Source organism: Crocuta crocuta, unplaced genomic scaffold (assembly GCF_008692635.1).
Source record: "Crocuta crocuta isolate KB4526 unplaced genomic scaffold, BGI_CrCroc_1.0 scaffold233, whole genome shotgun sequence".
Lineage (NCBI taxonomy): Eukaryota > Metazoa > Chordata > Mammalia > Carnivora > Hyaenidae > Crocuta > Crocuta crocuta.
The window spans coordinates 8,563,414-8,586,097 of NW_027529526.1; the positions used below are offsets into that span (position 1 = coordinate 8,563,414).

At 50.3% G+C, this 22,684-nt stretch overlaps 1 protein-coding gene across 1 annotated transcript in view; it reads left to right on the top strand.

The window, feature by feature from the left end:
- Window positions 1-22,684, top strand: part of GALNT18 (polypeptide N-acetylgalactosaminyltransferase 18) — a 355,226-nt gene that overhangs the window by 318,320 nt on the left and 14,222 nt on the right. Inside the window, exon 10 of the mRNA XM_077761194.1 lies at window positions 20,932-21,096. Coding sequence (XP_077617320.1) covers window positions 20,932-21,096 — 165 coding nt within the window. The remainder of the gene's footprint in view (window positions 1-20,931; window positions 21,097-22,684) is intronic.

The window sequence follows — 22,684 nt, forward strand, 5'->3', positions numbered from 1 at the left end:
CACCTTCTCATTAGCCCATCAAAGGACAGAGAGCACAGGACAGGGTCTGGAGGCTTCTCCCATTCTTCCTGCCTCCCTCTTCTAGACTACTAAAGGCACGGGGGAACAGTGTGTTTCCTATGGGAATGTGAATTCCTGGCTGTAGCAGAAAGATTGAAAGGATCTTTAACTCCCTCTAAAGTTTTGGAAATACTTAAGCTGCCACGTTGTGTGTCAAGAAGTGCTTTTTGACTCAAAATATGAAGATTCGAGTTGAACTTTAAAGAAGTATCCTATTTTTACCCAGAGACCATTTTCATATTAGATCAGGTAGTAGGTTCATTAAAGAAAAGTGTGGAATTATAGATGGACTTTGGTGCCTTTGCATTTTTGGAATTTTTTGGAATTTCTTCTTCATTTTTTAAAGTTCTAACTTGGCTGTACGTGCATACACACGTGCCCCTCCCACGTGGGGTTGTAATGGAGCCATGTCCCCTCTCCTGGCCGGCGGCCTCCCCACAGCGACATACGGGGGGCACTAGAGGCCTCTCGTGGACTGCGCACTCACCCCCCAGATCTTCCAAGTAACATCTCAGAGACAACTGAAAAGTCACCAGCCGCTTCTTTGTATCGTTTGAAAGGTTTCTCCGCTTCTCTAGGATATTTATAAATACATCTGAATGCCGGGCACTGAGTGGCTATGAGGTTTTGAGAAACCTCCTTGGGTTTACCCCTTGACTCTGCGGTGATCAAATTGCGCCCCACGCACCTCCTTGTGCGTGGCTGTGCTGCCCAGGCGCCAGCTGACAAACATCACAGTACACAGTTCCCTGACCGGGTTCCAGTTTGAGCCTCAACCAGCCTAGCAATTTAGGCAGCACCTCCAGGTCTGCACGATGCGGAGCCCAATCCATATGGGGTTAGTCAGATGTTTCTTGGCCCCTGAGCTGTGGCTTCTCATATTCTGGGGCCGTCATTCCCACAGGCAGCAGAGTAAGAGGTACCTATGGCTGAATGGCTGGGAGCACTCTGATGCCCTGTGCAAAACTCCTGACCCAGTGCCTAGAACATGCTGGCAGGTGCTAGGTCACACCCAAGGGTGGCCTTTCCAAGTGTGCAGAAGCGTGACACTCAAGGCTGGGATGGGGAGGGCTGACCATCTGCAGTTGTCCCTGCCACCCGGCCCCCGATCCAGGACTCCCAGGGTGTCTCCTGAGTGGCTTCTGTCATCCTTGCAGCCCTAGAAACATCCATGGAGAACTGGTGCCTAATTATCCTGCCTGCGTCCTGGGTTTCAGGAATTCACTGTAGTGTGACTGCTCTTCAGGGAGGAGTGAATGCATGGTCTTCAATCGAGCCTGCGATCTCATTCCATACAGCCCTACTAAAGTCCTGGGCCCTGTGGGGGCTCCTTGGACATGAATCCTGACTCTGCACTTGTAAGTTGTGTAACCTGGGACAGGATACTTAATTCCTCTTTACCTCCAATATCTGTAACTTAAAACCTAGTTCACAGTAAATGCTACTTAACTATAGGCCGTTAGGTTATTAGTTTGATTAACACACATTATATGTGTATCTATATATAATAGACACATTTTATATATGTATATGTGTGTGTGTGTGTATAATTTCTGTTAGTCTCCCTAGATAACTTCCAGGTGTTAATTCATTTCATCTTAAAGCCACATTGCCACCTTATGTGCCAACATCTTTGAAGTGGGAAAAGACAAAGATGTACCCAAGTCCCGACCACTATGGGTGGTGGATGCAGGCCCCTAGTGCCCAGAACACAATGGAACGTGCAATTATGTCACACCCTCTCCTGGGGCCGAAGGAGGGGCTCAAAGCTGGGAAGGGCATGCTGGCCACCGGTGCTGCTTTCTTTCCTGGCCCTGCCTCTCTTAGGCTCTAGTTGCTTCCCCAGGGCACAGACCCATCACAAGGCTCTGTCAAAGACAGCCCCTGGACCCGCCTATGGTTATCAGCCTTGAGCTTGCCCCCGTGCTGGTTGGGGGAACACAGCCGGTTTGGCACCCTGCTTTCGGAGAGCGCCCATCTCCATTTCCCTTTTGATGGTTGCACTTGGAGCCGCCGCATCAGCTCAGGGTGGGGGTGTGGGCAAATAGGCGGCGCCGCTGGGCACGTTAGCGCACAGATATTGGTGCCGCATGGGTAACCTTCTCTTCCACAGAGTGATGGTGAACTCTGCATGCTCCTCAACTTCGGTGCTTAAAAAAAAAAAAAAAAAGCAGCCTCTTTATTTGTTATTCATTCCACATGATACGTTCTTCACTTCATGTCCAAACTCCACGATTAGAGTGGTAAACAGCGAGTTTTGCATGACTCTTATTAAGCTCCCACAGGCTGGGAAGCAGCAGTCATTAGCAGCTCCATGGTGGGCCAACACTGAGGAAAACAGTACCGGCTCACCACCCAGGGAGAGGCTGAACCTCCCGCCCTCCACTCCCCGGCCCTTGGAGAGCTTTGCTTCTCAGGCCTCTGGCTTGGGGACAGGTCACTGAACCAGCATCAGAGCAGCTAAATTTAGATCCCACCTTGGACCTGGCTCTATGTTCTCTGAAAAATCACTTCACCCCCACCCGACCCCCTGCCTCAGCTTCCTGATCTGTCAAATAGGGTGGATGCCAAGTTTAAATGAAGGAGGATACCCATATGTGCCTCACTCCAAGCCTGGCACAACCCTGCTCAGGAATGTGGGTTACTTATTCTAATTAGAGCAGTCTCCCCCACATTTCTGAGAGCTCGCTCGTCTGCCTGGAGATAATACCAACAATAGCTTACCTTTCTTGTTTACTGCTCCTCGGCATCTCTCTAAATGCTCTGTGTGCATAATCTTAGCTAACACTCTCAGCAGCCCTGGGAAGTAGGTTCTGCTGTTACCCCATCTGTACAGGGGAGAAAACTGGCCTCTGGGCAGTGATGTAATTTGTTTAGGGTCAGGAGATTCCCAGCTGGTGGCACCTGTTGGCACAGACACCAAGCCGATACTCAGAACCATGCCTGAGGACTGCTTCCCAAGTTTCATCAACTGTGGCCTCTGCTCTCAGGGAGTTCTCTGGGCAGACAGGACAAGAAGCCACCGCAGTTTGGTGCTGCCCCTTGGAGGGGTTCAGGATGCCTTTGCTGGAGGAAAAAAGGTCATCATGACCCTATAGGGGAGGTAGGTGTTAGCTTACTACCAGGCATCTTCCTCTTCTTAGGATCTAAAGGAAAAGGGAGTCTGACTTTCACTTTCCTCCCTAAAGGGACTTAAGGCAGGTTACAGAGACTAGGCTGAAGGCAATTTGAAAATACTACCCAGCTGGCACTGCCCTTCCCCATCCACCCTGGGCTCTGACCCAGAATGCAGGTGGGTCAGCTCTCTCTCGACTCATGAGGGCTCCCTACCTTCGGGAGCCTTCTGCCTTTGGGGTTCCCCCTTTCCCCTCATTGGAAGACATCTAGTTCCAACATTCCAGGAGCAAAGCGTCAGATCCACTTCTCCCCACTTCTTGCCCTTCAGGTCTCAGCCAACACCCACTTCCCCAGACCACCCTATCCTAGTGTTCTCACTAGTTATTCTCAAATCTCAGCACCCATCTGATTGCTTCACAGCTCCTGTGGTATCTGGATACATGTGATCATAATCACAGTGGGCGGTTAATTGTGAATTTGTCTCCTTGTTAAACTTAAGCTCTACCACTAGATCATAGGTTTTTTGAGGACAGGCACTTGCTTGTCCCCTAATGAATCCCTTGAGTCCAGCAAACTGCCTGTCACAGAACAGACGCCCAGTGTACCTTCGCTTAGTGAAGGACTCTGTTCATAAAGTGGGTGGATTTTTGAGTAATTGAAGGTAATCGTCCTAACAAAGACGTCCTAGCAGCCTGCCCAGCTGCACCGGCTTTACCACTTATCAGCCTTCACCCGAAGCCTGATTCTTCTACAAAATGGAGTTGCAAACATCCATCTGATAGAGGTTTTGTGAGGATTAGGGGGAGAAATACATAGGGTGCTCAGCACTATGCCTGGTACACTGTAAATCTGCAATCAATATATGGCAATTGATGTTACTTTATTAGTAATAGAAGTTATTATTAGTCAAGATAAGATCTGGCAGGCCCTGAACCTCTTCTTTTAGACCCACTGTCTTTTCCTGGGGACCTGCGGATGGGAGCTTAAGAGATATACCCTCCCCCATGGGGATGAAGCCAGATCCAGTGTATTTTTCTTGACGAGCGCCAGTTGTTGTGGGTGCAGGTGGACAGGAGTGGTAAAGGAGCCTGCCCATCGAGGCCTCCCCTGCCACCACGCTTGCTGGCACAGAGCCTGCCTTCCCTTTTGACTCACCCTTCAGGCAAGAGAACCTTCTCCCATTGACAGTCCAGTATGTTCAGCCTCGCAGACTCTGACCAACCAGCAGTAGTGTGAGTGTGGACCCCAACACCCCCGTGCATTTCCCCACACCCTGGAGGAGGGTGGTAGCACCCCTGGCTGAGAAGATGATAAAGAAGGAGCGTAGGAAACAAGGCTCCACGACTGGGATGTGGCTGGTGGCATGGAGTGGGGACATCTGCGTGGTGTTTATACCTGGGCAGCTTGTGGACATGTTGATCTGTTTCTTTTTCTTTTCTTTTTTTTTTTTTACAAATAGTTTATTGTCAAGTTGGTTTCCATATAACACCCAGTGCTCATCCCCACAAAGTGCCCTCCCCCATGCCCATCTCCCCCCCCCAACATCCATCAGTCCTCAGTTTTGTCAGCATTCAAGAGTCTCTCATGGTTTGCCTCTCTCCCTTTCCCCCACCATTTCCCCCCTTCTTCTCCCCCTTGTTCCTCAGTTAAGTTCCTCCTAATCCTCCTATACGTGCAAACATATGGTATTTGTCCTTCTCTGCCTGACTTATTTCGCTCAGCATAACACCCTCAAGGTCCATCCATGTTGCTACACATGGCCAGATTTCCTTCTTTCTCCTTGCCATGTAGTATTCCATGGTGTAGATAAACCACATCTTCTTGATCCATTCGTCCGTTCATGGACACTTAGGCTCTTTCCATGTTTTGGCTATTGTTGAGAGTGCTGCTATGAACATTGGGGTCATGCTGGTCTGTTTCAAGAAATTTCCTAGGGAGATGTGTTCAGAATGTATTATGGACATAAATGGGTTCTTATATTTGATTTTTCCAACTAACTCCATTGTCGCCACACAGCCTTTGTCCCAGCTGCTTTTTCTGAAACCCGTTCATCGCTGTGTGTTAGTCTGCCAGCGTAGAGCTTTAGTGGAGTCCTTGAGGTTAGCACTGTGTTAATATACTGGGAATTTCAGCAGAGCCGGGCCCTCTAAATCAATCACCAGAACAGCTTTATTTTTTTTCTTGTTCAAAAATACACTATTAAATGCAGGAACACGTGTGGGAGTGGAGGTTGACTTGGGTGAAGGACACGCTTAAAAGGAAAATTTCATAACATTTTTTTCTGCAGGAAAAAGGCCTTGCTGGTCTTAATTCTTGTAGAACTGAGCTACAGAACACATTTATGTCTCTGCAGTATCTTTAGCTCCTCAGAATATCCTGGGCTGCTCAGAAGTCATTCAGTCTTGTTTGCCTGGGGCATTATAGGGGCTTAACAAATGTGTATTAGATAAAGAACTGATTGAATTCGTGGAAAATTGAAGCCTTTTAGGTGATGATCATAAAGTAAACTGAGCCGGGATTTTCCTTCTCCATTCCTCTGGGGGTGTCTAGAGTGGCAAGGTTTGAGTGCTACCTACCCGGTATGAGGACGGTCGATGCCATCAGAGCCTTTCAGCCCACACGGCTAGGCAGAGGTCATGATTTGTCCAGGAGGACATAGTGGATAGAGGGCTTCATCCAGGGAGGTCAGTGAGGACTAGCAGCCAGTGAGTGTAGACTCCTCTCTCCCCAAGTTTGCTATGAAGGGATGGAAAGGAAGCAGTAGGCTACTAGGAAGGATGCAGAGTTGAGAGAACATGTGTGCTCTGATTTGCTTTTTCAGAGAAGCAGTAAGGGAGCGTGTCTGAGGCTCAGAGGGGGAAGTCTATAGAGAAAGAGGTCTGATATTTGGGGAGAAAATGAAGCAACATTCTGGGGTGGGGCAAGAGCAAGGACCAGAGCAAGGCCAGTGGGGCTGGCCCTGGACTTCAAGGGCAGGATGGAGGCGGGTCCAAGAGGAAGGAGTTTGTGGGTTGTCTAGCAAGTCAAGCGTGGGGGCTGTGCTCATGTTCGAGAGTAGAGAGGCATAGAAACTCTGCTACGGGGGGTGGCTCAGAGGCTCAGCAGGCACACCAGAAGGCCTAGCGTGGAGGGCAGTGTGCAGGGGCCGGGCCGAGTTTGAAGACCAGGAGTCTGTGGAGGGTCTAATTTGCCCGGTGCCATGATTTTTCGTGGGCATGCCCAGCACTCAGGGAGAGGGTGCGAAGAAGGCAAACCGGCCACAGAGGTGGGGCCTACGGGGTGTCAAAGACAGAAGGAATAAGGAATGAAAGACTGGAAGGTGCTGGCCAGGGGATAGTTGAAGGAATTTGGGTGCAGCTTTTCCAGGAACGTGGAGAGGCTGGGAGGGAAATGAAAGTAGGGGAGGAAAGAAAAAAATAATAAAAGGTTTTTATTCCAAAGGTCTCAGGTTGATGAGCAGGCATTCGGGAAGTGAGAGAGTGAGTCATCAAGATGATAGGTGGTTGGGGTAAAGCAGGGCAGCAGAGGGTAAGACCTCAGGGGACACCATTCCTGGCACTGAGAGCCAGGGTCCCCAGGTGTGGGTGGCTAAAGTGCAGTACAGGTGGCCCTCCCCAGGACTGGAGCCATTCATCACCTGAGGAGATGCCCAGTGGGGTGTAGGGGTCGCAGTGGACTGCCTGGGAGGCGCTTGGGTAAGAAGCACAAAGTGGGCAGCGCATGAATGGGGTCTGATGCCTAAGGAGAGGTTTCTGTATGGGATGGAGGGCTGGGGTGGAGAAGGGGCGCCGCTGCAGGGAGAAGAGACTTTCAGCTCCGCCTCATGTCCTGATGGGAGAATCAGCAGATTCAAAGCCCACAAGGGTAGCATTATCCTCCATGGTGCTTCCCCCTCTGTCCCTGGAAGGGATCAGAGTCCCAGCTGCCAAGGAGAAAAAGGGCTGAGTCGTGGTGACCTGTAGAGGTCAGGGAAGACTCCCTGGAGGAGGAGCTGCACCTACACCTCAAAGAGTAGGCAGTGCACAAACAAAAGCAGAGCAAGAAGAGCACTTCAGGAGTGGGGGCCGTGGGTGGGAAGGGGTAGAACGGAAACTTCCTTTCCTTCTTTAGTAAGAAGCAGGGTACTGTAGTGCTGAGGAGCTAGGTTTTGGGGCCAGATGACCTGAGTCCCACTCCCAGCTTTGCTATTTGCTCTGCATTCATTTACCTCCATCTAATTCAGTTTTCTCACCTAAAAATGGAGATTATAATACTCTACTTATCCAGGATTATTTTGAGGATGAAATAAGTATCTATAAAGCAGTTAACTTCCCTGACATCTAGTAAGAATCCATTATATAATATCAATATAATTATTTTCATTAATCAGGAGGGGGAAAAAGCAACAGCAGTTTGCTGAGTACCTACACTCCGTGCCATATACTCTACAAACACGCCTGTGAAATGAGCCACCTGTATCATTTTTACTACACAGGAAACCGTCCCCCAAAACTTAGTGGTTTAAGATACATACATTGAGGAGCACCTGGGTGGCTCAGTCAGTTAAGCATCAAGCTCTTGATTCCAGTCCAAGTCATGACTGTGAGACAAAGCCTGCAGCAGGCTCCGTGCTGAGCATGGAGCTTGCTTAAGATTCTCTCCCTCCCTCTCCTGCCTGTACATTGCACACACATGCATATTCTCAAAAAAAAAATTTTTTTTTAAAGGTTTTTAAAAAAGACACATCCATCTATTTAGCTCAAGACTCTGAAGGCCAACCATTTGAGCTGGGTGGGGTGGGCTGGCCCTGCCTTCTGCTGCTTTCAGCTGGGCTCAGTCAGGCATCTGTGGCCAACTGCTGGTCAGCTAGATGAGTTGGCTTCTGGAGGTTGGCAGACTGTCAGCTGGAAAGAGGGAGCATCTGGAGCATGTGTGTTTCATCATCCAACAGGATAATCCAGGCTGCTTCACACGATGGCAGTGACAGGGGTTTCTACAAGCAGCAAGAGAGGGCACGCCTAACTGTAGGAGTCTCTGACTGCATCACATTTATTGTGAAAATTTTGTCATTGCCCCAAGTAAGTCACAAGGCGAAGCCCAGCCTCACAGAGCAGAGTTTGCATGCAAGGATGGGGAAAGTCTGTGGCCATTCTTTAAATATAGGACAATGGCTTTTCAGATTCACTTTGTATTATTTCATTCATTCGCTCATTCATTTGTTCACACATTCATCCAAAAATATTTATTGAGCACTGGTCTTGCAGTGTAGCAAGAAGAATCCCCCCCAAAACGGCCTCAGTTTCCTAAACTTTATCATAGTGCCAGATGGACTGCACTGCTGAGGTCTATAACATCCAGTAAAGGCGTGAGCTGGACCTTTGTTCCCCAGTAAAGGAGATTATACTCTTCCCAGGGAAGAGGGAGGTAGAGATGGAGATGGTGTTGGAGCAGGCACAATAGAGATTTACATTTGAAATTAGAATCAGGCACCAATATTTCATCCACAGGAGCTCCGAGTCTCTGAACTAACTTCTCCCTACTGGATCTTTATGGGCAGTTTTGTTACCATGCTCTCCTCACCCCACCCCCATCTTCCTGATCATGGAGATTGCTGGGGAGGCCAGGTCATCATTGACCTCACATGTTAAAATCTCTGACAAACACACATACACTCTCTTCCCCTCTCCCCCTGATGCCTCCTCCCTGGGAACATTCCAAGTTCTTAATTCAGTGCAGGGTAACAGTTGTGGTATGCCATCAAACGATTGAGCTCTCTGCACACATTCCCCCCCCCCCCCATTGCTCATGGGTCCAGGTAAGAGTTAGGTGTGGCACAGACTGTGTCCTGGGAACAAATATTGAGAATCTTGTCCTAGAGAGAATCCCATTCTGTTTAAACGATTAATCCACAAGGTTATATGGAAGGTGTTGTCCAAGGTGCTGGTCTAAAACAGAACAGAGAGCTTAGAGGAGTCTTAGAATGAGCGACAGGAAACAGGTACTAGGGAGGAAGCCTAGATGGATTTCTCACCTGGAGTTCAAAGTCCCTGGAGTAGTTTATCAACACATTCATTTAATCAGCTAATACGTTTTGAGTATATGTTATATATCAAACAGTGGTTTGGATAAGAAAGATATAATAATGAGCAAGATAAGCATGGCTCCTGCCCTTGGGAAACTCCCAATGGGAGAGAGGTTACAAAACATTACAAAAACATTACTAACGGCTAACACTAACCAGCACTCAGTCCCTACGGTTCCCCCAACAACTCTGTGCGACAGGTACCCTTATTATCGCCTGCTTTTGCAGATGAGTAAATTCGAAGAATGAATGGGCCAAGTACATTGCCTGTAGTCACACAGCTAGTGAACAATGGGAGGAAGCACTTAAATTAGGCAGTTCAGATCCAGAGTCCATCTTTCTTGAGCCAACCCCTTCCCACTCCCTCCACTAGATCAAGTTTTCCTAGTATCTGTTTTCAAGTACTTTGTTGTTTGCTTTAAGAGCACGCATCCCATTGTGTGATTCTATTTTTGTGTGACGACTTAGTGAGGGAGCAATGGCACAATTGGGTTGGTAGTTCAGGCTTCGTTATGTTCCAGTAACACAGGACCTTGAGATCCATGTGGCTTACAGTCACAAACATTTCTCGGTAGTTGCTACATGTCCCAGTCTTTGCTGACCTGATCTCCCTTTTGCAGTCTTGTCAAATGCAGCCGATAGTAAGAGGCTTGCTTTTCATGGAAAGCACAGTCTACCAAGTTATGCAGGCAACAGTTATACCAGATGTCTCACCACTGCGTAAAAGAGGACGCCATCTTTCCAGCTTCCCGTGATGGTTCCTCACTGCCCACTTTGTGGCCCCAAAGTCAGTGTCCCATATTTTAGAGTTTCACAGCACCCCTCATCTAGTAGCAATTTATCATTCAGCTTAGGCTGACAGTCCCCAAACCACAGTGACTTACAACAAAAAATGGCTTATTTCTTGCTCATGCTTCATGGTCACCTCACCTTTTTCTGGGACTGAAGCAGCGCCCCCTATCCGGGATGCTGCCAGTCCAAAGGCAGAGAGTGAAAAGAGATGTGGTAGATCACATGATTGCCCTTAAAGCTTTTGATTGGAAGTGGAGTGCGTCTCTCCCATCCCCATTCCACTCGTTAAAGGCATGTGGCCGATTCTGACACTAACAATGCAGGGACCTGTAATAGCTCAGTCAGGAGGGGAACACAGGAGGAGTTTCATAGGACAGAGCAGTGAATCAATCTGTTCAAGTTGTTGAAGGGCATGCATTGACTGTCACTAGCTGATAGAGAGTTGGCAGATGGTTATGTTTGGGAAATGAAGAATGCCAGGGCATTTTCCTAAGTGCACACGATATGCTCCATCTTAGCTGTTGTCAGTAGGTAGACACAGCTCGTATCAGACAAGCAGACACAGCTACGAAGGGCTCTGAGCAGTACCTTCCAAAATAGGGACCCAACAGTCAGATAGCAGGTGTCTGATATTTCTTAAAGATAACAAACTTCCTGATGAACAAATGAGCTGTGTTTGCTCATGCAAGGGGAGGAGGGAGTTACTATCAACAACGATAGTAACAACTGAAACAAACGTGGGCACCTTTGGCTAAAAACGAAGGCTGGGTGCTATTACAGAAAACCTGGGTGATTCACTGCATAGGCTCAAAAGGAAAGTTGACGGGGGAGGGGGGTAGACAGGAATGCGAACAGCTCCAGGGGCCCCAGCAGTAAGAGTTTGTGGAGCCGGGTCTTAGCTACAGAGCTGCCTCGTCTGTGTCTCTCCAGCTCATTGTAGGCCAAGTGCAAGGTCACATGCTCCCACCTCTTCACAACTGCCTGCCCCAGTCCCTGGCCCTGCACCCTCTCTTCTTGTCGTGAGATGTACAGGCAGAGAGCAGGAGGAACGAGGGAGGGGAAGCAGCAGACCCAGGACGAGCAGAGAAGGCCCAAGTCGGGGTAGTTAGCAAGCACTGCGCCCTAGACATAGACACAGGAGGCTGCAGAACACGACGGCTCAGCCAGTGATTCCAGTCCAGAGCACCTGCTCTTGGTCTCATCCTGGGCCACGCCCATCTTATTTTCCTATAACCTGGGCTTCCTCTGCAGTTTTCAGCTTCTTCTCCTTATACTTACATGATAGATAATATTCAGATGCTCCTCCCACTCCTACATGCTTAACTAAGGCTAGTGAATCAGGCTTACTAGCTTTTCACCCACTAAAGAATGCATACTGGCATGCAAATGAGGGAAATCTTTCTTGTTAAAAAAAGATCAGAAATTCACAAACTTCAGTAATTGTTAAAACAGATGCCTTGCTTTATTATAATGAATAAAATATATATACACATGCCACTTACATTCCCCTGGTAGCTAAAGGCCACTGTGATTTGATTCTTTTGCTTCATCCCCTTTGGTGTTCTTGAAAGGTCTCCTGGGTATTCAGTTACTCAAGACTCTTAGTTGCAAATGACTGAGACCCCACTCAAACCAACGTAAAGGCAAAAAAGTTTTTATCTCATGTAACTGAGAAGTCCACGTCTGTCTCCAGCTTCAGGCAGGGCTGGATCCAGGGGCAGGAATGAACTTTGCTGTACTCTTCTCTTCCTCCTATTCTTTTGTCTCTCCCTATTTTGGCTATGGTTCCCTTCATATGTAACCTTAGTCTCTCCTATATTCAAAGGGAAGGGACTTCGCTGATTTACCAGAGGAAGAAAGCAATAGGTAGCTCTGGGTCTAGAGCCTTCCAGCATGATCCCACAAATAGAAAATCTGAGGGAGGACTTGCATTGGCCGAGACTGATCAACAGGTCCATCCTGGAACCGGTCTCTGGGCCCGGGCAATGGAGTGCTCTGAGTGGCCAAACTGAACGATGGCTCCCATTATGGCCGGAGTGAGGCAAGATGCAGTTGCAAGAGAGCAAATAAAGCTCTCAGCGTTAAGAATCCTGCAGCTGCCTTCTCCAGTTTGTGTCTGCTCTCTCACTGGTAGTTCATTCCTGCTCAGCCCTCGGTTTCCATGCGGGGACCCCAGGATGATCCCTGCTGTCTGCCTCTCTCCTGGGACAGAGGGGCTGACAAGGGAAACACTGAGGCCAGATGACACCAGGAGTTCAGAAGAACACAGGAAGAAAAGGCAGAGCTGGCCGGGGGTGGGGTGGGGTGTTCAGGTTGCTGACTGGGCTGCAAACCACCCCATAGGAGGTGGTGGAGAGATGGCTGCCCCTCCCCCCCGAACTCCCAATCCTGTCGGTACAAGACCCAGGTTGAGACACACAAGCTATGAATCTAAGTCAAAATGTCTAAGTCCAGAGATCGTGCTGAGCAACTGTTTGCCTAGTCGCCCTGGTCAGGTGCACAGTGGGGGGATGGGGGCAGAAACGGGACATTGCTTAGTCTTTTCTACTCAGTCTGATGTTCCAACACCACACCCTGGTCCAAAGCCCCCTTTTCTCCCCGCGGCCCTGCAGCCCCCCAAGTGGCCTCCTCAAGACAGGCCCACAGCAGTGGCTGCGTCCCTGTCCCCCAGCTCACTTTCTGGGCACCCAGGATGGTTCAGACGCTCACACGTGGAGGCACGGTTAATCCTAAGTCAGAGCTCCCAGTGGGCTGTCTGAACCCTTCAGCCCCGAGCCGCTTGTCTGGCCTCCTCTCCCCACCCCCGGAGGCACCCTCTTTTCCTAACGTGGCAAGGTAGTGCCAGGCCTCTGTGACTTGGCTTGTCTCCTATCCCTTCTGACAGTGGTCCCTCACCCACTGAGAGAGGGCAAACTACTCCCCTCCTCGGCTATTCTCGAAAACTCACCCACTGACTGGCCCCAGATGGAGTGAAGGACTCCAGCTCTGGCCCCTCGGGCATTTGGACCTGCTCTTACTCTGCTCGAAGCCTGGCCGTGAGGCTACGCTCTTCCCTTGTCAGCATGCCTGTCTCCCCAGCAGGGTCCCCGAGGGAGGGCACATGTGTCTTCCTCCTCTCCGCTCCCCAGTGCCCGGCTCCGGCTACACTCTAGTGGGCACGAAGGAGTGTTTGCTGAATTAAACTGGATCCGTGTGCTGCGTGCCAGTTACACACCTCCCCCCCACACATCTGGGGGATGCATGTGCTGAGCCCCACCTGTTCCCCTCCACCAGGGCAAGGGCTTACGGTGGGGGGTGGGGGTGGAGAATCCTGCGCTAGGAGTCTTGCTTTCCGCATTTGTGCTTCTTCACAGCTATGGCGAACAGAAGGTTTAGGTTTTCGTTCCCTTGATGTACCTGGTTCTGTGGTTAGTGAACACAAGATCATTCTGGAAAGGGCTCCCCTTCACTCCTGATTTAGCATCGGTGCCCCGCGGCCCTCAGCACTGTAACTAACCTCTGTGTCAAGGGGTTAATGACTAGTAACCAAACCCTTAAATCAGCCTGCCCGAGCTGCAGAGGGCAGCTCATTCTTGGAAAAGAGGACAAAGAGCCCATTTCTAGCACACCTTACAGATGTCAGAGTCACTACTCTGTATTGAGATTTAATAAAGCAAGCCTCTGCTCCCTCTCTGCCCCTCCCCCCACTCCCTGCCTGCTGTTTCCATGAATCCATACCCACAGGCCCACGGGCCAGGCAGGCTCAGGGCGGGGCCAGAGATGAGGGGGTTGAGGCAGGGCAGCTGGACCCGCAGTCCCTTCCCGACTGTGTCTCTTCTTCCCCTCCTACAGAGATCTCTGTCCCTCCTGCCTTGTTCTTGCCCTTGAGGCCCCCTGGCCAGACTGGGGGCTATCAGTATTATCCTCATAATCACACTTTACAGGTCAGGAAACTGAGGCTCAGAGTAGCTTCCCAGCTACCAAGTGAGGGCGGAGGTGCTGAGACGCGGGTCCACTTGACTGTCCCACGTGACCACCCTTCTCCCGGACCGGTGGTTCTCAAACGTTCACACATCAGACTCACGTGGAGGGCTTGTTAAACACGCAGACTCCTGGGCCCTGCTCAGACTTTGATTCAGCAGGTCTGGGGCTGGGCTCCAGATGTGCATCTCTCTCAAGTTCTGAGATAATGCTGGGACCACACTTGGAGAACTGGGACCCAACACGGGTGCTTCCTAAACTCTTGGCCACCCCCGAAGTCTTGCAAACGATGCCCCTGAAGATGGGGACCCCTGTTGGTCCCACGATGAGGGGCTTGGAACTCAGGTGGTCCTTGGGGCCATCCCCACGTTTCCTCCCCGGGCTGCCCCAAAATGCCCTTAATACAGCTAATTCAACCCTGGGGGCACATTGGAATCAGCTGGAACTCCCCCCCATGCCTGAGTCTCACCTGCTAAGACTGCTTTATTTTTGAGAGAGAGCACACATGTGCACACACAAAAGCAGGGAAGGGCAGAGAGAGAGAGAAAGTGCACACACACGAGCAAAGAAAGGCAGAAAGAGGGAGAGAGAATTTTAAGCAGGCTCTGTGCTTATAGAACAGAGTTCGAACCCACAAACCGTGAGACTGTGGCCTGAGCTGAAACCAAGAGTTGAATACTTAAGTGAGCCACCCAAGCACCCGTCTGACTTATACTTTTTTTCTTTTTAAGTTTTACATATATATTTTTTGAGAGCAAGAGCACACGCACACACACACGAGCAGGGAAGGGCAGAAAAAGGGAGAATTTCAAGCAGGCTTTGTGCTTACAGAGCAGAGCTCAAAGCCACAAACTGAGATTATGACCGGAGCTGAAACCAAGAGCTGGACACTTAACTGACAGAGCCACCCACACGCCCCTGATTTATACTTTATTTTTTCAAAGTTATACCTATATATGATTTTTTATTTTAGAGAGAGAGAACACAGGAGCAAGGAAGGGCAGAGAGAGGGAGAGAATTTCAAGCAGCCTCCATGCTTATAGAGCAGAGCTCAAACCCACAAACTGAGATCATGACTGGAGCTGAAAACGAGAGTTAAATGCATAACCAACTGAGCCCCCCGCCCCCAGGCACCCTTGATTTATACTTTTTAAAGCCCCCCAGGTGATTTTACTGTGAGCAGTGCCTTAGCTTGATTGCACGTAGGAGTGTGTCTCTTTGATCCCTCTAGCCTTCCCCATTTCATTTGCTCACAGATCTTTCTCCTCTTCCAAAGCCCACCCATCCCCTCCTCTGAGAAGCCCACCCATGCAGTGGCCCAGCCCAGAGGTTGGCTCTCCCTTCAGTGATCTTTACCAACAGCCCCCCACCCCCACCATTTTGACGCTTTGTTTCTAATTTTCTACCCCTAGACTGTCACTCCCCTGGTGTGTCCCCCCGCCCCCACAGAGGGCTGGGCTCGTAAGTCTTTGTTGAGCAGCATCAATTCTCCAGGGTACATACAGACCCCCTGCAAGTACCCAAAGAAATGACAAGGACCCTGCTTCACCCTGGGTCCCTTTTCCCATGAAAGCACCCTGCAAATAAAGTTGTTTTCTCCCTGTGGTAGGTTCTAGAACGTCTTGTAAAGCGTGTCCCACAGTGACTCTCCTCCTTCCACCCCCTCACCACCCTCCAGGCTCAGGGAGGTTTCAGCCAAATGCCACCACTGCTGCCCGTGCCTCTAAGTGTCTCTAACTTACCTTATTTTTCAAGGGCAGCCACCCGATAGGCCGGCAGTGTTGCCAAGGAAACATCACTGAATGAAGGAAATAAAGCTGCTCGAAACCCACCTAGCCTTTGTTGGGAAGAGAGCTGGGACTTCTGTTGTACCTTGAAACCATATGATTAAGTCATTTAACCGAACCCCATTTAGCTCCATGTTCCTGATTTGCCTGGGAGCCCCTCCTCCCTCTCCCTCTGCCCATCTCAGCCTCTGCTCTGGGGAGGCCCTGCCAAGGGCTGGGGGAGATAAGACTATCTGGGGTGCTCGACCCGAGAGTGGGGTGAAGGCGCTGAATTGCCAGTTGCTGAAGGCTCTCGGCCTTCCTCCTGGAGCCTCCCCCAGGCAGGAGGGGAGAGAGCACCTGCCTGGCTTTGCCTCTGGCAAGGTGTTTACGCCCTCAGTTTCCTTGTCCTTAGCACTGGAAGGTCACCCCAGATACGGAAAGTGCCCGCAGAGGGCCCGGCATATAGGGGCGCAGAAGCACCTTTCTTCCCTTCCCTTCCCTTCCCTTCCCCTCCCCTCCCCTCCCCTCCCCTTCCCTTCTCGCACTTTCCTTCCAGAGAAGGCTCCACCGCCAGGGGCACTTTCTGTCAGGGAGGTGCTGTTTGATAGGGGTGAGGGGCAGGGGGCAAATCCTATAAAAGGCCATAGGTCTCTCTGGCGTAGGCTGGTCCCACCTCCACCCCTGCTGGGTAGGGAAGCGAGGCTGAGGGCAGCTGGCAGGGCTCAGGGCGGGGGCCGTGCTGACCAAGATATAGTGACAGAGCAGGACGGACCTCCAGCCTTGGCCTTGGCTCTGTGGCCCCGGGGGCAGGAGTGTGCACCCAGAGGGCTACCCGTCTGGCTGTCAGCTTCACTATTTGTCATGACTCCTGCCCTTGGCCTGAGGGAGAGGAAAATGCCACTGGTGTGAGCCCCAAGACACGGATGTGTTTGTCTGTTATCCCGCACGTGCTTTCTGAGCCGAGCAGTCAGACTCTCGTTTCTATGCTCCCGGGGTTGGGAAAATCCCCACAGGCAGGATGGAGCTCACCCTCTGCTGTGACTGGGGGGTTATGGGAGGAATGTCACTAAGCACCTCACACCCTCTAGTATCACGGGCCACTCCAGCCCTCCTCGGCCTCCTCAGGGCTCCCGGGAATCCTAGGGGAAGCTTCCCAAGCCAGCCTCCTGGCCTCTCCCCCTCTGGCCTGGCTGCTAGGGCTGTTGTGCCCCAAGGGAGGCAGGCGAGTGAGGGAAAAAGTCACAGGTGGGACTCTGGCGTCAGGCTGTCTCGGTTTGAATCGCAAATACCGCTCTCCACCTGTGGGACTTTTACTTAATTTCCTGTGCCTCAGTTTCCTTGCCTACAAGACAGGGATAATAGTGGCCCCTGCCTCACTGAGTTGTTTTAGATTTCCGTGGGATAAAGTATGCAAATGACCTTGTGTCTGGCACATAGTAGGAGCTGAAAACATCTCCATTTTCATGACTAACCGCCTAAGGCAGGGTTCTCAACAGCAGCGTTGAGAAATGTTCTTGAGCATTTGGGGTCAGATCATTCTTCGCTGTGCGATGGGAGGAGCTGTCGGGTACGTTGTAGGATGTCGAGCAATGAGCGTCCCTGACCTCTACTGCCTGGATGCCAGTAGCAGCGTCCCTCCCCCGCTCTCATGACAACCACAGTGTCTCCAGACATCACCAAACACCCCCTGGTTGGCAAAACCGCCCGTCTCTGAGAACCACGGTTCGAAGTCCTTGCTTCCTTAAACCTGCCAGGCTCCCCGTTACTCAGCAAGCGAAGCAGTATTTCCTGCTGGTATGAAAAGTGGGGCGTCTTGCAGGAAACTGGTGCCCCTGTTTTGTGTTCAGGCCATTTACCGATTCAGCCCACTGCTAGCTGGACCCCTGAGGTGTCCAAGGAACGCCTTGAGAGCCTTCTCTGCCAAATCTCTGTCTCTGATCTGCCAGTGGCTTGGTGACACCGCTCAAGATGCACTTTGGTGCTTTTTAAAGCTTTTAAATAATGAACGACTATCCCTGGTATGATTTTCCCAGGCTCTGGAGCAACGAGCAGCTCCGGTGACAGCTGTGCCAGGTGGGAGGCGCATGCGTGCTCTCCCAGCATCTTGCCCAAGCACTTCAGAGCAGCTAAGTGAATAAAACGGATTTCAGCTATTACCTGCGCAGCCACTTGTGTCTGTACAACCTGCCCCGGAGACCAGAGTCAGGCCCTGGTGGCAGCATTGAAAGGAGGGTGGCAGTAACTAGTTTCCTAGCAGTCCTTGTCAGGCAGCCCACGCTCCGGAGCCTCAGGAAATCTGGGTCCCAGCTGACAGGGTGACAAAGAGCTGCACTGTGTCCTGAGCAGAGAGCGTGGCGTTCAACCCAACGTCATGAACAGCTCTGCACTTTTTGGAGAGAGGCTCAGGTAGCAGGCAGAGGCCCCATGCTTTTGCATATTCATGGAAGGCTTTCGGGAGGTGGTGTTTTTAGTTCTTTTTTCAAAGGAGAAAGATTTGGGTTAGGCGAGTGGAGGAAGCACAGACAATGCTCATTGTAGGGTGGTTAGAGCCATTATTTCCTGATACGTTTGTTTCCCCAACTTGGCTGTTGGATCATCTAGATCAGGGACCATAGCTTGCTCATCTCGGTTATCTCAGATCTCAACTTAGAGACTATTGTTGGATGGATGAAGGAGATGCCTACCAGCGTCTATTTAAATTTCTAAATCTAACCAGTCATCATATTCCCCCTCACCTCCAATAAACTGGGAGCCACCGCAGGTCATTGGCTTTCCTGAGTGGTAAACTGGAAATCCAGACCACACAATGGAGGGTCTCTTACTCAATATGGGTTTTGAATAAGCCCCTTTTGCCTCTGAGTTCTGGTCACATGTCCACACTGCAGCCAGGCCTTCTACATTAGGCTTCTGCCCAGAACTCTGGTCACCTCTATTATGTGAGGAATCAGTCATCTTGGTTGTTTAATGCCTATTTCTGTGGATTCCCAAGTCTGATAACTTGTAAGATTATCTGAGAGAGTGCATCCTTCCTGTAATGAGTGTCTTCTGTTTGTCCCTCTAGATCCACTCTCCATCCCTTCCTTCTACCCTAGGAAAGTGACTTTATGGATCGTTTCAATGGGCTCCCATGTGCTTTGGCTTCCAGCGGGGTTCTGCCAATGGGCTGACCCAGCAGAAGAACCGAGTGGGGAGAGTAAAGTTGGGTTATTTATTGACCACCACTCATCATTACCTCCAAACTCCCCCTCCCGGAAGCCTTCTTGCTAGTCTGCCCTCTCTACATGACTTTTACAAATTCTGGTAACTTCTCTCTTCTCTCATCCCTTTGGGTCTAAGAGTGGTAATAGCTCCATGTTATTATTCTCAGGGAACTATACCATCCCTGTGGTTACCTTACATCCTGCCCACATCACTGAGAATCGTGCCTTTATTATACCCTCTTTGGGTTCCCCCACCTTGAGTGGGGAGCTTCCAGTCCAGGTGGGGACTTGACTGGCCTAAGGATCTTCTTATGTCTGAAGGGGGACCCTGCCTGCTTCTCCATGCCCTCCTTACACTTCCAAAGATCAAAAAGTAAATGCCCCCAAGGACCACCCCTTACCTCCTTCCCTGTACTGCCCTTCTCACCCCATAATGCCTTTTAGGTCCCACACTCCTGTCCTTGTCAACCACCCTTTTCTACTAAAATAAGAAATTTTCATGTTATCATTTGGAATTAATCAACAGTATTTACCAGTAAGAATGTCTTAATATATGAAGATAACAAGAGGGCCCACCCTGAACTCTAACATAAAGCAAAGAAATGTAGTATCTCAATGTGACCCTGGGGCCTAATCATAAGTGGGGGTATTCATTTCTTTAGTAAAATGAAGAAAAAGACTCACAGAACCTATGACTGCTCACTCAGAGCCCTTTTTGGAAACCATGACTTAAGGTTGAGGGAAGTGACTAGAAACTTAGAAGGCCAAGGGTCATGTGGCTTTCTTCTAGATCAGGGCCAGTAAACTGCAGCCCATGGCACACCCCTTCTTTTTGTAATTGAAGCATTATCCTAACAGCCATTCATTCACGTATTGTCTGTGGCTGTGTTCGTGCTACAGTGTCAGAGTTGAGTTTTCAGACCGTATGGCCCTCTGTGCAAGAAAGAGTTAACACAGTGAGGCTGACTGCTGTCCTTTGAAAGGACTGCTTGCAACTTGGATTTCAGGAGAGTTCCCGCCATCCCCAGATCTATAAGAGTAGTTCACTATGCATAACCAGACTGTACAAATAATATGGTTTGTGCTAAACACCTGCTTTCGTTCTGGGAGTCTGGGATTTTGATATGTGCCAGGCAGAGTATGCGTACGAGACTGGCCCTGATTAAAGCCCAGCTGAGTCTCTAAGAACTTTCCAGGTAGAAAACATCTCACACGTGTTGTCTCAGCTCCTTGTGGAGGGAATTAAGCGTATCTTTGTGACCATGAGAAGAGTACCTTCAGAAGCTTCCACTGGTTTCCCCCAGACTTTGCCCTATATGCCTTTTCCCTTTCCTAATATGATTTGTATCCTTTTTCTATAATAAATCACAGCTGTGAGTACAAATACGTGCTGTGTCTTGTGAGCCCTAACAAATCTTTAAACCTGGGAGTGGCCTTAGGGACCTCCCAACACACTGCAAAGCCAAAATTACTTGCCACCTGGCCCTTTAAGAAAAAGTTTGCCAATCCTTGGTCTACACAGCCTGAGTCTAGATGGACATTATATTTTATAAGACCCTGAACTCCCTATGGCACAGGTCTTTTCTCTTTATCTACTAGCCAAGCACAGTATCTTGCACAAAATATTTATGAGGGGAGGAAGTCAGCAAGCCTGCAAATAACAGATTCAAGCCATGCTTTTTAAACTGTGGGTGGTGAAATCAATTGAAAAGGTTATGACCAATGCTTTTCAGTGAAAGAATAGAATAGAAAACATCACATTGTGTTGCATATGCTAAGACTAAGTTTGATTTCTTGGAAATTTGGTTTCAGTTACACGTGCGGACCAGATACGGTCCTGGATCATGATGTTAAAGGATTTCTCCTTCTTGCCTGTTGCAATAGAAAGTAACTTATAGACCAGGGAGCGGCCCCCTGAGACTCCCCATCTCTCTGGCCACTACATTTAATTGCGTTCTTCCCTCGGCCCCAGAACGTGTACTACACAAGCAGTCAGCAGATCCACGTGGGGATCCTGAGCCCCACGGTCGACGACGATGACAACCGGTGCCTGGTGGACGTCAACAGTCGGCCACGGCTTATCGAGTGCAGTTACGCCAAAGCCAAGAGAATGAAGCTTCACTGGCAGTTCTCTCAGGTAACAGTGCCAGGGCCCCCAGCAAGGGCAGCAGGAGAGCAGAGCGGGGAGAAGGTCCAAGGGGCCGGGGAGCACATGGGAGGTGAGGGGGAGGAAAGGGACACGGTGGCAAGAGGGAGGCTGGGACTCAGTGCCGACTCTCGGGAGTTACTGGGCACCGACTATGTGCCAGGCATTTCCTGTACGTTAGCTCATTGGCTCCTGATATTGGCTCTAAAACGGGAATCCCTCTTGTTGTTGTTGTCACTGTTGTTTTATTATCATTCGATTTGATTTGTAGATATAAGGAAATAGGCTCAGAGGGGGAAGTCATGTGCTGAAAGTCACACAGTAAGGATCAGGGCTGGGATTTAGACTCGGATGTCTCTGTCTGTAAACTCTCACATGTCTCCTCCACACGCCCCTTCTCCTGGCATGAAGCCCAGTGCTGAGGCACCTCTGGTCTGTGCCCCGCTCCGCCTTCCTCCCAGAATGGGCTCACTCTAGGGGAGGAGGCTTCCTCAAAGGGCAACGTGTACACCGGCGACCAGGAAGCATTCCTGTATTCAGCCTCCATCAGCTCTGAGACCCATGTTTGACTTCCTGCTCTCCAGTGGCCCAGTTATAAAATGATGCCCAAGGATCAAGATGCCCACCTGGAGGAGCCCACAGTGACCCAGCTTTGAAGGAGACCTGGGCCTCAGCCCAGAGGTTCCAAGCCCCCAGGGAATCCACTAAGTTAGGGCCAGTTTTCCCCCATAGGTAGGAACACCCACCACCCCCAGCGGTACAGAGGAAGTGTTCAGAACAGGAAGTGAGGGAGCCCACAGAGTTCTAAGACATCAGGGGACTGTACGTGGTCAGAAAGGGAATATCTGTGTTCGTGGGACTGAGTGGCAGAGACTCTGACTCAGCCTCCCAGCAAGCTGCTCCCGCCCTGGGAAGGAGGAAGCTGGTGGGCCCTGGAAGGGGCTGGCAGCTACTCCCCATGGTGGGGGGCAGGGCAGGGGAGGTCCCGGCTCCATTGTATTCTCCGGTTAGGGGAACCTTTGATCTGTGATGTGGGTGTGTGCAACCAGAGGACTGAGTTGGGTCCTAAATAGTGATGAAGGTCAATACTGAGTTCAAAACAAGGCCATAGATTTAAGGGCTACTCAGAGATCAGGAGCAAGAGGCCAGATGAGGGCCTCATGGCCCCTAGGAAAGCAGGTGCTGGGGAGCAGCACAGGGAGCTGACTGGAAGCCCCTCCAAGGGCAGGTAGGAGATGCGTGTGGCAGCCCCGAGTCCTGGCTGGGCCTGCAGACGTGTGGCGTTCGGTGAGAGGGGATGGTGCACCAGGACCGGTGACTCTTGTCCCAGTCCTTCCTGTGTTGGAAGCTCATTTATTCTTCAGAACAGCTGCATGTAGGGACCACGAGGAAACTGAGCACAAAGAAGGTAACTAACATGCCCAACGTGTTCATGTGGGTTACGATCCATGAACTGTTTCAAAGATTCTCTTTTTTACTCAGTAGTGGCCACTAGGAAGAAGGTCAGGGTCAGGGCTGAGGTTTGAGAATGCAGGGCACACCTTCCTGCCACCTCCCTCTCTCTCACTGAAGCACCTCT